General features: G+C 41.0%; 1 protein-coding gene across 1 annotated transcript in view; it reads left to right on the top strand.

The window, feature by feature from the left end:
- Tubgcp3 (tubulin gamma complex associated protein 3) overlaps nt 1–14901 on the top strand; it is a 69901-nt gene that overhangs the window by 27671 nt on the left and 27329 nt on the right. Inside the window, exons 9-13 of the mRNA XM_042697190.1 lie at nt 3298–3366; nt 3651–3783; nt 6006–6172; nt 12250–12360; nt 12668–12776. Coding sequence (XP_042553124.1) covers nt 3298–3366; nt 3651–3783; nt 6006–6172; nt 12250–12360; nt 12668–12776 — 589 coding nt within the window. The remainder of the gene's footprint in view (nt 1–3297; nt 3367–3650; nt 3784–6005; nt 6173–12249; nt 12361–12667; nt 12777–14901) is intronic.

Below are 14901 nucleotides of genomic sequence, written 5' to 3'. Positions count from 1 at the left end.
GGTTGACTTGGGAACCGTGATCCTCAGATCTCAGCTTCCTGAGTAGTTAGGATTACGGGTGTGAGCCACTGGCGCCTGGTGGATACTACTTTTTAAAATGTGTATTTGCAGATAATGTGCAGCTTTTTTCCATTTTACTATTGCAGAGCCCTGCTCCCTCCCAGTTCTTTAGCCTTTAGTAATTACTGTTTTATTCTCAACGTCTATGAGAGCTGCTTTTTATATTCCATATATGAGTGAGATAATACAGTATTGTGTGGCTTATGGTGTATTTTTATCTGCAACCTCCATTTGCATCCACCTTGTCCCACATGACTTGACCATATTTCATTTCTTCTGTAGTTGAGTATACCATGGTGTGTATGCACCACATCTTTTTAAATTTTTTTAAATTTTTTGCCGGTTGTGGGACTTGAACTCTGGGCCTGGGTGCTGTCCCTCAGCTCTTCAGCTCAATGCGAGTACTCTACCAGTTGAGCCACAGTGCCACTTCCGGTTCTCTAGTGGTTTATTGAAGATGAGAATCTCATGGACTTACCTGCCAGAGCCGGCTTTGAACCGCAGTCCTCAGATCTCAGCCTCCTGAATAGCTAGGATTACAGGCGTGAGCAGCTGCACCACATCTTTATTCATTGTTTCCATTTCTTGGCTAAACACAGGAGCACAGATGCCTGTTTACATACTGATTTCTTTTGGACATATACATAAAAGTGGGATTGCTAGATCATGTGACAGATCTACTTTCAATTGTTTGAGGACCCTCCATACTACTTTTCATAATGGCCAATCTTATTTACATTCCCACCAACAGTGTGCAAGGATTCCTCTTTTTCTATATCTTCAACAGCACTTGCTTTAGTCTTCTATGATAATAGCTGTTCTGACTGGAGTGAGGCAATATTTCATTCTGCCTTTTATTTGTATTTCCCTGATGATGTTGAGTATTTTCCACAAACCTGTTGGCAATTGGTACTTCTTTTATGAAATCTGTAATTAAATCTGTTGTCCTCTTTAAATCAAATTATTTGTGTGGGTGCTCCTTATATGCTCTGGATGTTTGCCAGCTGTCTAATTATATAGATATGTCCCTGCTAATTAATAATCACTGTAGTATTATTGTACAGAATTTTATAGTACTGGATTTTAAAGCATCTTTCCTCATCTTGAGAATTGTTATAATAGCCCTCAAAAATTAACAGGATATATATCAATTACCACCACTTTGCAAATGAAAAAAAGTGAACATCAAAGTTTTGGATCCATTTGCCCAGACTATTGGGCAGCAGGTAAGGGACTGGAGGCCTGGGACTCCTGTTGTGGAGCTCTCTCCCTTTCATTCTTGTTTCCTGCTAGTCAGGTCATTGCTGTCCACCAGCAAGCCTGGGAAATGTGCCTGAGCTTTTTTGCTCCAGGCTAGTGCACTACTACTCACAGCTCTATGTCTGGCTTTCTGGTGGTTAATTGGAGATAAGAGTTTCACAGACTTCCCTGTCTGGACTGGCTTTGAACCCAAATCCTCAGAACCCAGCCTTCAGAGTAGGTAGAATTTCATGCGTAAGCCACTGGTGCCCAGTGACTCAGCTGATTTGAATTGTTGAGTGTTCTCGTTGGATGATCATATGCCCCAGCTGCAGGAGGTAAGGAGGTTAGTTTATGCCTCTTGTTCTGGAATAGTTACTACCTGAAACCCCTTTACAGCTTTAGCAGTGTACTGGTTGTAGACATGCCAAAGAAAGATTCTGTCTCTTAAGGGTGGATCTTAGTAGTGCTTCTGTAATCTGAGTTGGAACTGCTCTGCTGTAATAGTGTAGATAATCCTGAAATGCTCTTACAGAAACTGCTGTTCGTGTGTGAATAGTTAGTGTGTGTATTTCTGTGCATCTTTGAGAATCAGCAGCTGATTACTTGACATAATGAGCATTTTTTTCCTGTGCTGACACAGGTTTGAGTTCTGAGCCTTGAGCTCTGGCTTGGATTTTCTACTCAAGACCACACCTCCACTTTCATAATTTTTCTGTAATTTTTTTGCTTTAGATTTGTATGTGTTTGTGGGTGTTTGCCAGCCATCAAGGCTTTTTTAAAAAGGGATGACACATCTGATCAAATTTGACACTGCCTCTCTGAGAACATTACTTCAAGAAACTGACCTACTGTTTAATAAGCACCTTGGTGCCACCCTGGGCCAAGTATATCCCTTACATAAAATCCAGTCTGTTCTCTCAAAGGAACAAAACCACAAGGTTCAAGATGGCAATGGTAGCCAGATGCTGGCAGCTCATGCCTGTAATCCTGGCTACTCAGGAGGCTGAGATCTGAGGATTGTAGTTCAAAGCAAGCCCAGGCAGGGAAGTCTGGAGACTCATCTCTAATAAACCACTCAGAAAACTGGAAGTGGCACTGTGGCTCAAGTGGTAGAACACTTGCCTTGAGCTGAAGAGCTGAGGGACAGCGCCCAGGCCCAGAGTTCAAGCCCCAACGGGCTGACCAAAACAAACAAACAAAACAAACAAAAATGATGGCAGGGGTTGGCCCTCACCGAGACCCTAATATCTCACCCTAAGGTCTGTCAGATTCTCAACTGGAACATTTCATCCTGAAAGTCTTACTTTTGAAATATTGCTTTATGTTGAGAAAGTTGATACTTTTCGAGTGAAAAGAATGGAAATGTTCATATAGTCCTAATCCACAAAACATAAATACAGTAAAATAAACTTGTATTTTATATATGGTTGTACATTCAAGTATGTGGTCTTTATTCTTTGCAAGCTGTGTCTGCAAAACAGACCTTCCACTGTGTGTGCTCTATTTATAGCCTTGAGCCCATGCCACAAAGATCTCCCTTATCACAGAAGTCTGTGTAGAATTCTTGGCCTTATATTTGGGTCCCTTGACATTATTCCAGACAGAAATTTAAAATTCTGTGGCTGGGAAAACATAGTACAAACTGGTATTTAGTTGCCAATTTTTTAAATTTTGTCAATTAAGGACATTACAAAAAGTTTTAACTATAAAAATTTAAAAGGCCATAACCTTAAAGGATTATTCGCCAACGTGGTGCACATTTAGCTTCATGAGAACTATACTATAATTTCTTTGTTTTCCTTCTGCAAAGTTCATTCTTTTTGTACTAAGCAATAAGACTTACCTAATGTTTACAAAATGTAAATTTACAGTGTTAAAACAGAAGCAGAATTATGCTGAACTCTACCCAAACTTTATTTGAAACCATGTTTTCATAGAATTAGCCAATTTTCATGAATGGGTTGTGATTTACTGTTCTATATTTTTTCCATGTAGAGCTTTTGTGCTGCCCTCCATCAAGAGCTCACAGAATACTATCGACTACTGTCTGTTCTGCATTCCCAGGTAAATGCTTTGTTTTTAATTGACGAGTTAGATAATTGTTACTATATAGAATCTTTTAAGAAGCTTCATGTACTACTTACAAAAACTAGGAATCATTTTCATAATACTGTTTGTGAGGTCCCAATAATAATAGGTTTAAATATAAACCTATTACCTATTACTATCTATCTTAGCCATTTGAAGCTTGAAAGCACTGTTGTTTCCTACTGTTTACTCTGTATGGTTTAAGATGTGAGCTCATGTGCTTGGGTATTTGTACTTGAACCTTCCATGTTGTTTTCCAGCTACAGCTTGAGGATGATCAGGGTGTGAATTTGGGACTTGAGAGTAGCCTCACGCTGCGACGCCTCTTGGTTTGGACGTATGATCCGAAAATAAGACTGAAGACTCTTGCAGCCCTGGTGGATTACTGCCAAGGTCTTTTTGTGTCTCCCTTGTGTGTGCTTCTCAGTGTACTCTGGTTCAAAGCTCATCTGTAGAGCACGCCATCCAGTTCTGCTTTTTACCTGCTCTGGTATCTTAAGTAGCCATAAGTGTGTTCATTGATAGAATACAGAATAATATAGGGAAAGCATCCCATTGCCAGTATGGCGTGGCACTGGTCTGTTTGTCCTTGTAGAATGTCTGGTGTTGCTGAGATGAAAGCAGGAAGACAGCGGCCCTTCCTGGTTGGGATGCCAGTCCCCTGTCTGTGCTCCTGGTTCACTTGCCTCCCGGGCTTCCCTGGTACCTCACCCTGTTTTCATTACTTCTCAGTTGGGGGTCATGTTCATGCTCTCCATCTGTTTATTTCTTTTTTTTTATTTTTTGTTGGCCGTGGGGCTTGAACTCTGGGCTTGGGTGCTGTCCCTGCGTTCTTCAGCTTGAGGTGAGTGCTCTACCGCTGGAGCCACAGCGCCACTTCTGCTCACCGTCTGTCTATTAAAAATTTCCCATATTTATATGGTCTCTTGGGCCTCTCTTTGAGCTCCAGCATCTGTATTTCTATGACTTTTCCAAGGCCCTCACCCTCTTTTTTTCTCATTTATGACAGTATTTGTTGTTTCTTGTTTTTTGTTTTGCCAGTCCTGGGGCTTGAACTCAGGTCCAGGGCACTGTCCCTAAGCTGCTTTTGCTCAGGGCTAGCATTCTACCCACTTGAGCCACAGCGCCACTTCCGGCTTTTACTGTGTATGAGGTGCTGAGGAATCGAACCCAGGGCTTCATGCATGCTAGGCAAGCACTCTACCACTGAGCCACCTTCCTAGCCCAACGGTGGGGTTTTAATAGTTGTTATTTCTTAGGACTATTAGCACTACATAGGATATGGTGTTAGGTTTTTAAAGAAGAGGTGGCCAAGTAAGAACAGCACCATGCACATGGTATTCAGGTAAGGAGTAGGTTTATTCATCGTTCTGGCTGGCACCAGCTCATGTTGGCACTCCATGTGGCTGGGAAAGATCCGTGAAAGACAGCATCTGGCCCTGGGCTAGGTCTTATTAAGGGTAAGGGCGGGGAAAGGTATGCTCACATCCAGATGTGACCTCAGCGGATGCAGATGTGACCTCGTCCAGGTGTGCTAGTTGCCTAGGTAAGCAGGTACTGAGTGAAGACTTGGGGACAAGGAGGGTAGAGTCTGCTCACTATACAGAGCCAGACATCTTTCCCACTGAGAGAGGTTGGCTCACTGCCATTCTCCACATCTGATCACATTCTCCACATTTGATCACATCTGAGTCCAACTTCAACATCATGCTGTCAACACTCTGCCTCCCTTCCTTGCACTTAAAGAACAGAAGAGCACAAGAGGAGAACCCTGCATTTCTCCTCTGTATCTGGCTTCTGTTCCCCTGTTCCTTCACTTGTCAGTAGCTACTTGGCTGCAGATATCCTGCTGCAGTTCTCTGGAAGTCTTCAGTCCTGTTTGATGTTTGCTGGGTGTGCTACACTAAGAACTTCTCCCAGATCCCTGGGTCTCTGCTCACTGTCCCCTCTGTGCACACCTGTCAACATAGCCTGCTTAAATTAGTGCCGGATAGAACTCCCAAGTTTGTGGTATAGTGCAAGGGATTTCTGTGCACGTTTCTTAAATTGGTTTCTGCCGCTTCCTTCTTCTAGACAAATCTCTTCTGTATTTACTGAACAGCACCTCACCCTGCAAAGCTGCTAGTTAATGAGTCACTAATTAGTGAACTCTAAAGCCAGTGAATTGAGACTAGCATTTATACCCCAAACAATGTCAGTGTTGATTCTTAGATGTTTTGTTCTTATGCATATATGGTATGTGCTGAATTGTTTGGCTCTTAATGTATCTCAGTCAAAAAAGATGTGAAGAGTTATGTGAGTTGTAGATTGTGTAGCTGCTTTTTGCTGCTGAAAACCTTTTTGCAGATGAAAAAATACCTTCCATCCATGAGAGAAATAACTCACTCTGATTTAAATTTGTGTAAGTTATAAATAGAATTTGGATACGCATGCTTATCACATGCTGCTGCTTCTAGATCCAAAAATATTTTATTTGAAGGAAGAGAAATGTTTGCTCTCATTTACTTGGCCATCTTTGGTTAGTTGCCTTGTGCCAAAATGTTAATTTAGGTGTTTTTCCTTTTATGTGCCCCTCCCTTCTCTTGCTTCCCCCCCCCCCCCCCCCCATTCCCCAGGAAGGAAAGGAGGTGAGCTGGCTTCATCTGTTCATGCCTACACAAAGACGGGAGACCCATATATGCGGTCCCTGGTTCAGCACATTCTGAGCTTAGTGTCTCATCCGGTTCTGAGCTTCCTCTACCGCTGGATCTACGACGGGGAACTTGAGGACACTTACCATGAAGTAGGTGCTAACAGAGTTAAGAGGCATGGGTCTCCCCTGTTCCCTTACTATTTTCTCTTAATAGGAATTTGCCCCTGTTGAATGGCAAGCACATTTTGTACAGTAATCTGAAAGCTAGTTATCTATTGTAGCTAGTTATCTATTGTAGAGCTCTATTTGATTAGTGGGGAATTATTCTCCCACTAGTAGTAAACTCAGCAAGATCAAACCACTTGTCCAGGTTTACTAGCCAGCAGATGTCAGAGTAAGGTCCTAGCCCCCGAGGCTGAGTTGTGTAGCTCCTTCAAGTGTTACTTGCCTTTGTGCTTGTCTGAGTGATCATGTGGTCTTCAGTTTGAATAAAGCAAGTGTGCTCATATGAGTATAATACCTTTTGAAATGCACACAGTTATGTAAAGCAATGTCTTGCTGTTAAAAATCACTGGTGTGGAAATCAAACAGTAAAGCCATAGGGTGGCTTTTGTGCAGAAAATAGGGCAGAAGCTTTACACTTACAAATGTTGTTAGTAATTTAATAAAAAGTTGCACCATTTATAATTGAGCACATAGAATGGTTCAGGAATACAAAAATACTGCAATAAATATGGCATTTACTTGAAGGAAGCCCTAAAATTGGCTTGGAAATGGGTGTGGGACTGCAGTGTTTGTGTTTTGTGAGGTGTTGGTGAGAGGAGGCATCTGAACACAGAACAGCACCTATAAAGGCACAAGGTTGAGGGGCAGGCAGGACCCTGTATGTGTATGGTTTTTTGAGTTTGGGTGTCTCTGGATTCTTCTGTTCCCGCCTTTTTTTTTTTTTTTTTTCAGTTAACTGTTTCTCACTGTGGAAAATGCACATAAGCAAACAGAATTTTGTGTCGTGCCCAAATCTTTTGCTAATTTATCTTTTGTGCTAGTCAAACAAAGCAGAACAGATGATACTGCTTTTAGTGTGCTTTGGACCTGGCTGGAATGTGTACATGCATATATATTGTGCAAGTCTTTCACTGTGTTGTCTAGCTCTCCTGATGACTGTAGTTTTCTTTATTACTGCATGCTATTTTACTATATGAACAAGTAGGTTTTTAGCAACCTCCTGTTTGTAAAGATTATGTTCTTTTTGTTTTTAATTTGATGACGATGATAATTTGTTTGTTGGTACTGAGACTTGAACTCAGGGCTTCGTGATTGCTTGACTTGTTGCCTAAATGGTGCTCTACCACTTGGAACCATACCTCCAGCCCTGCTTTTTGCTGGTTATTTTGTTGATGTTATCTTGAGGATGTTTTATGTGGACTTTGAATGGTGATCCTTCTGATCTCAGCCTTCTGAATAGCTAGCTGCCAATACGGTGCTTAATCTTAGTAATATTACTACAGTGGATATCCTTTTGTGTGCCTGCCAATGTGTGCTTACTAACTTTCCAAAGAAGATACTGGAGGTAGAAGTGTTGGTTTGTGAAGTAGACATTAAATTTTGGAGGTGGAAGTGCTGGTTTGGGGGGTGGACATTAAATTTTGGAGGTAGAAGTGCTTCTTTGGGGGGTAGATATTAAATTTTGATTTAGGCATACCATTTTACTCTACCACATTAGTATTCAATATCAATAATTGGAACATCCAGAATCTCAGATACTCTGAAATCTGTAACTTCTTGAGCACTGACTTGGTACCACAAAAAGAAGAGGTCACACCTGACCTGATGTGGCACTAGACGCTTGTCACGAAGTTACCTTCTAGCTATGTATATAAAATTCATATGAAACAAATTAATTTCAAGTTTATACTTGATCCAATTCCAAGAAAGCTTGTGTCTATGTAATATTCCAAAACCCAAACCCAGTAAAAATCCACATTGTAGTTTCGGCAATACAGGTGAGCCATACACAACCCCTTCAGTGTATCCTGCATGCCTCCAGTCCATCTTGTCAATTATTTTGGAGATGGGTTTCTAGGATTGGAAGAAAGACCTAGCTAATAACTGTAGTCTGGATCTCAGCCTCCAGAAGCTAGGATTACAGGTGTGAGTCACTGGGGCCAACTTGTACGCCTCACCCATTACAATTGTTCTATAGTGGCTGAAGGGGGTGTGGGAAGATCAAGGCTCTTAGTCATATTTGTTTTTCCTGGCAGTTTCTTTACTCAGGTACCACATTATACTCTGGGTGATCTTGTTAGTGTCATTAGTTTTACTCAGAGGATTCTTTTTTTTTTTGGTCGATGGTGGGGTCTGAACTCTGGGCCTCAGCTCTTTAGCTCAAGGCGAGTGCTCTACCACTTGAGAGGCAGCCCCACTTCCGGCTTTTTCTGCTTATGTGCTAAGGAATTGAACCCAGGGCCTCATGTATGCAAGACAAGCACTCTACCACTGAGCTACCTTCCCAGCCCCTACTCAGAGAACTCTTGAACTTGCCTGTGGTTTGTGCTGTGTACCCCATGCCACACACAGCACTGTGATACCGAGACAGTTGTTGAAGTCACAACTTGCATACTGGTTCTCACAGTGCATTCAGGTTTGGGGTGATTCTTGGCTTCTGTTCCTGCTGGCTATTCCTTCCTCAGCCTTCCTTCCATCTTCCAGAAGTGTGTAATGGCTGTGCTTGACCTGGAGACTGTGTGAGGGTTAAGTCAGACCAACCTCAGTCTGAGGAGAGTATGATGACACTAGAGTGACCTTTGCCCCTGAGGCGTCTGTAATCTTACATGAATGCTGCTTCAACAAAGTTATTTTCTCCCTTGTTTATTGTTATTTTTGGGAGATTCTCTCTCTCCCTTTCTCCCTCTCTATCCCTCCCTCTCTCCCTTTCTTTCTCCCTCTCTTTCCCCTCCCCTTCTTTTTCTCTCTGTCTGTCTCTGTCCCATCTTTACTATTTTTTTCTGAATTTCAAAAGGTTATACAGGAGCCAGGTGCTAGTGGCTCAAGCCTGTAATGCTAGCTACTCAGAAGGCTAAGATCTGAGGATCTTGGTTCAAAGCTGGCCTGGGTAGGAAAGTCTGTGAGACTCTTATCTCCAATTAATCACCAGAAAACCGGAAGTGGTGCTGTGGCTCAAGTGATAGAGCACTAGCTTTAAGCTGAAGAGCTGAGTGACAATGCCCAGGCTGAGTTCAAGCCCCATGACCAAAAAAAAGTTGTATAAGGAGGTTATAATTAAATGTCCATTTAACTATCCTTGCTTTTTGATCAGTCATCCTGTCTATAATTTCTAGCCATGAAAATTCTCTTTAGTTTACCATGAATTACATATTTACCATACACATTTGATAGTTTTGAGAATCACGCGTTTGATCATCATATAATTAAAGGATATTGTCCATTCATCTTCTATGTAAGTTAAATTTTCCTCAGTCTGGTTATTATAAATTGGTTATAAAACTGAACTTCTAGTGTTGAGTCTGAATAGCTATTCATGAGCTATATAATCATCACAGTAGTTTATGAAATAGCTGCATAAGACAATATCATTTGATAATTCTATGTCTGCAAAATTCTTCAAAAAATGTCAAAGAAATTCACAACTAAAAGCTGAGCGAATTCTTAGAAATATGTAAACTACCAAAACTGTTTGGAAAGAAATGGAAAATATGCACATACTGTAAGAGGCAAAGAGATTCTGTAACTGAGACATTTCAACAAAGAAAAGCCCAAGTCTACCAGATTGTGTAGCTGGTGAAGTCTAACCAAGTGTTCAACAAGTTAGCACCAGCCCTCCTCAAACTCTTCAAATAATATAAGGAAGATGCCTAAGTCCATTTTTGACAACACAGACCTCATTTGCATATCTCAAGACTTATAAGAAACCTCCAGAGGAATTCAAAGTGTATGAAAGGATTGTATGCAATAACCAAGTGGGATTTATCCAGGAACTCGGGGACCATCGCTGAGTCAGCCAGTGTGATCACCACGCTAGGATGGTGAAGGATGGAGACACAAGTCGTACAGCTGATGCTGCTGGAAAAGGATCTGGCATTATTCAACACAAACAAAGCTCATCTCTGAGCCATGTGGCTGGAGAAAGGTTGCCTGCTCTCTCCCTGGTGAAGAACAAGGTGAGGTGTCCACTATCAGCTGCTCAACACACTGTGAGTTCTGTGCAAGAAAACCGTGCAGCACAGGAAGAAACAAAGGTGCCAAGCAAGAAAATACTCAGGAATAAATTTCGCCAGAGAAGCACAGTTCTCACACCTTTTGAAATGCTGTAAATTGCAAGGTTGTCTTTCCATGATCATTGTTGTACTCAGAACTTTACCAAGTCTTCCCCTGCAACCTTGCTACCTCCTCGCCCACTCCCATGCAGATTCCATGGTGTTTTCTCTGGGTGAGCCTGTCCTTAGCTGGACTCATACAATGGCCTACAGGGTTGGGTGAGTTAGAGGAGGGTCACCTGTGGTCTCTGTTAACAGGCCTGATTCATCCATCCGTTCCTATAGGAACTAAAGTGCTTGCTAAGAAAATCATCCTCTTCATTTCTGTTTTTAGTTGGAGGCCTTGGTGCTTGTCCAGCAGTTAATGAGAAATCGTGGTACAATTAGGTTTTATTTTTTTTTCTTGATTCTTTCTATGTTTGACATAATGGTGGAAATGAAAAGACCTTGAGTGGAAAATGCCTCAGTAAAATAAAGGCTTATAGTGGTTTTATTCTGACCTTGGTTTTTTCCTTCTACTGCCATAATTTTTTCACAGAATTAATTCTGTTCTAAAGAGTACCAATGCTTTTTGTGTTCACTACTGTATGTTTGCTAGTAGAGTGATTGCATGCCCCTTTGCCCCTAGATGAAGCGGTGGATTCATGACTTCTAAAGATGACTGAATTGTCTTGAGGTTTTATGGTTTAAATTAAATTTTCTTATTGTTTGTACTGATAAAAATCCAGCTGCACTTCAACTATCAGGATAAATTGGTGTGTTGTCTATTGGAAATAGCTCTTCTGTTTAAGTGAATAACAGAGAAATACAATTTATATGCAATTTATCTAATCTGTTGAAAGGCAAGCCATAGAGCAATTCTAACACAGTGATTGGATAACCATGCATATTATGCATATTATTCATGGTGGGGTCATAATAATTTTTTATTTCTGTCCGGGATAATGTCAATATATGTTAAAGTGATGATAACCTCATTAGACTAGATCTGTTTATCTCTCAAAGCAGCCAATACTCATGTGTTAGATGTGGAAGGTAATATAAATGATAAAAGTCTAAAACATATCAATGAATACTTCATTCATTTGAATTGGTACTAAATATAAGAAGTTTTAGTTTAAAATAACTGTAGCAGTCCCTTCTCTCAGGTCTTAAGATGTTATCATTTATTCATATGCTTGCTTATGAAGGACAAGTTTCTGTACATCATTGATAACATCAAATACAAGACTTTGACATCATTAAAATTTTGTTCTTTTCAATATTTATCCTTGATAGTCACTAAAGTGAAAAAACAAGGCTTTTTTAGTTAATTTCCTTAAGAAGAAAACGATGTTACTTTAAAAATTCTAATAACCTGTGTTCATTATCTGGCTGGAATTAATTATTAAGCAGTTTTTTCTTGATCAAATATTTGCACCATTTAAAAATTTTTGGTTGTGGAAATATATAGGAGGAAATTAAAAATTCACCAGTAATCTAATCACATACATAATAGTTAAGTGATTTTTTTTTTGTCTGTGATAGTTTGAAGCCAGCCAGGTAAGAAAGTCCATAAGACTCTTATCCACCAGAAAATGTGATGTGGAACATATGGCTCAAAGTGGTAGAACACTAGCCTGAGCAAAACAGCTCAGGGACAGTGCCTGAGTTCAAGGCCCATGACTGACAAAAAAAAAAAGCTAATATGGGAATGTGCTCAACTTCACTTGTCAATAAAATAACCATTCAAGATAACTGATTCTACTTACCTGAGGTGTAGGTACAGAGCATAGGGCAGCTGCTGATGGGAGTCCATCCACTAAGTCAATGGCAAGAGAAACCTTTCATTATCCTTATGAACTGAAAGTTGCTTGTTCATCCAGCAGTTCTAGAATAAGTTACTTGTTGCTGTTCTAGGGTATTTTGCATAATTACTGTTTTTTTTAATGTTCTGTCTACCTTTGCTTTCAGTTTTTTGTAGCATCAGATCCAACAGTTAAAACAGATCGACTGTGGCATGACAAGTATACTTTGAGGAAATCAATGATTCCTTCATTTATTACGATGGACCAATCTAGGAAGGTAGGGTTAGAAGTTTTTGTGATTTTTATTTGTTTGCTATATATACAGTAACAAAACAAATTTTCACTTAAATAGATTTTCTTACATTTTGAGATTAATAATGCTCTTGAGGCAAAGTATATGTTACTTGAATGCATCAATACATTCATGTTTGTTAATGTGTCTTTTGCTACAAATCATTTGATTGTAGACTGAATGCTCTTGTTAAGTAGTTTTTAATCAGTAGCCAATTTATAATGTAAATATTTGTAGTATTTTGCTCATTTAAATTTCTATAAAGATAATCATAAGACATTTTTATTTTTAGGTGCTTTTGATAGGAAAATCAATAAATTTTTTGCACCAAGTTTGTCATGATCAGACGCCCACCACAAAGATGATAGCCATGACTAAGTCTTCAGAGTCATCTCGGGATGGTACGGTTAGGCCGTTGCTGCTGCTGCTGCTGCTGCTGCTGGTGATGGTGGTGACATGATAAAGGGTAGTGGTGGGCTCATGGTGATAGGGTATTGATAATAGAGGAGATGATGGGGGTAATGCTGGTAGTGGTGGTGATGAGGGGCATGCTATATAGTGCTTACAATATTCTGCTTAATTTCTTCCTCAGCTTTTGACTCTAAAGGCGTTTCTGAGAAGTTCTTGTCCCTTCCATTTGAGGCCACTTGCCTGTCAGGGGGTCTTTGAGCTTTTGGCTCTTCTCTTACCGTGGAGCACTTTTGCCTTTTGTTGTAAGATAAGGAGATGGCATTGATTGTCTGAGGGCACAGTCTGCCTTCTGTCAGAGGTGCCCGTCAGTGGGTCTTGTCTTTCCTAGAGGCTACTGCAGAGTGACTGAGGAGAGAATGGCTTAGACAGATCAGAGGACATAGATGCAAAGTGGGGGGTGGGTGCCCAGCTTTTAGTTACTTCACTGCCCAACAAAAGGTGGCTTTTCAGTGGTACTACTTCTCCTCTGTTCTTTGCTAAAGCTAGTGTCTAGAAAACTGTGCTTTTGTACTATGTTTATGTTATGATTGTACTTTTTTTTTTTGGTCGGTCATGGGGCCTGAACTCTGGGCCTGGGCGCTGTCCTTCAGCTCTTCAGCTCAAGGCTAGGACTCTACCACTTAAGCCACAGTGCCACTTCCGGCTTTTTCTGCTTATGTGGTGCTGAGGAATGGAACCCAGGGCCTCATGCATGCAAGGCAAGCACTCTACCACTGAGCCACCTTCCCAGCCCTACTTGTACTTGTATATGAAGGTACAGCTGTCCCTCCCAATATTGTGGTTCACTTACTGCATTTTCACTGTATCACAGTGAAAGTTCCAGAGATGGAAGTCCACAAAGTAGCTATAAGTGAACCACAGTACAGCGAGGGACAACTATATAATGCTACCACTCATGATTTTCACCCATTACAGGGGTCTCTGCAAGGTAACTCCCATGAGACCTCACAGTCACTGTATAAAGCTCAGCACACTATTAGTAATAAACTATGGAAAATGTTATGTTCCTATTTACCTGTGAAGAAACTGGTCCTTCTTCTATCCCTCTCTCCCTTCCTCCTTCCTCCTCCCATCCCTCTTTTCTTCCTCCTTCCTCCTTTCTTCCCTCTTCTTCCTCCAACCTCTTCCTCTTTCTCCTACTTTTCCTTTTTTGTAGTAGGGTTCGCATACTCTGAGCCATACCTACAAGCTTACTTGAGGATTTTAAAAGTGCCAATAAACAATAAGGGGGATTTTAGGGTTGGATCACAACACATGCCTAAACTATGGGGAATAAGAGTGTATGTAGGGGGCTAGGAAGGTGGCTTAGTGGTAGAGCGCTTCCCTAGCATGCCAGAAGCCTTGGGCTCGATTCCTCAGTACCACATACACAGAAAAAGCCACAAATGGTGCGGTGGCTCAAGTGGTAGAGTGCTTGTCTTGATTAAAAGAAGCTCAAGGACAGGTGTCCAGGCCTTGAGTTCAAGCCCCAAGACTGGCGAATAAACCCAAAAAAACAAGAATATATGTAGGCTCTGTATTTGATGTCTTCTGTTAGGTTATTCTAGATTATAATGGGCTAACATTCCATCAGAACAAAAAATTTTAGTGACTTAAGGCCAGGATAAAAAATACCTGGAGAAAATAACTTAAAATGACATAGATGGACAGATATACCCTGATGCCACGAAAGCAACATTGTGGTGGCCAGGATGGTGGTGACCTTATGAATTGGGTCCTGATGCTGTTGTGTTCACAGACCTTGCTGTTGTGTTCCTCAGATGGCCAGGCCTTTTGTACAGGACCCTTGTTTCTGCACCAGTGTGTACCTGCAGTAAAGCAGTCCCACTGGCTTAACCCAGTTCTGTACTGAAGGACAAGCAGAACCCATGGGCCTTTTGATACTTTGAAGTTGGTTGATTCAGATACTGGGAAGACAAACTTTCAACCAAAGGCATCACGTTCCTCATTCCCCCTTAACCTTGAACAAAGCATTATGTCTCTCATTCCCCCTTATCCTCGAACGAGGCACTTACCTTTTCTCAATCTTAAGATTGGTTCCTTTTCAACTTTGGA

This window comes from Dipodomys spectabilis, unplaced genomic scaffold, assembly GCF_019054845.1.
Source record: "Dipodomys spectabilis isolate Male_0828 unplaced genomic scaffold, ASM1905484v1 ptg000215l, whole genome shotgun sequence".
In the NCBI taxonomy this organism is placed as follows: Eukaryota; Metazoa; Chordata; class Mammalia; order Rodentia; family Heteromyidae; genus Dipodomys; species Dipodomys spectabilis.
Note: the sequence above shows the minus strand (reverse complement) of the source record. Positions and strands in the feature narration are given on the sequence as shown.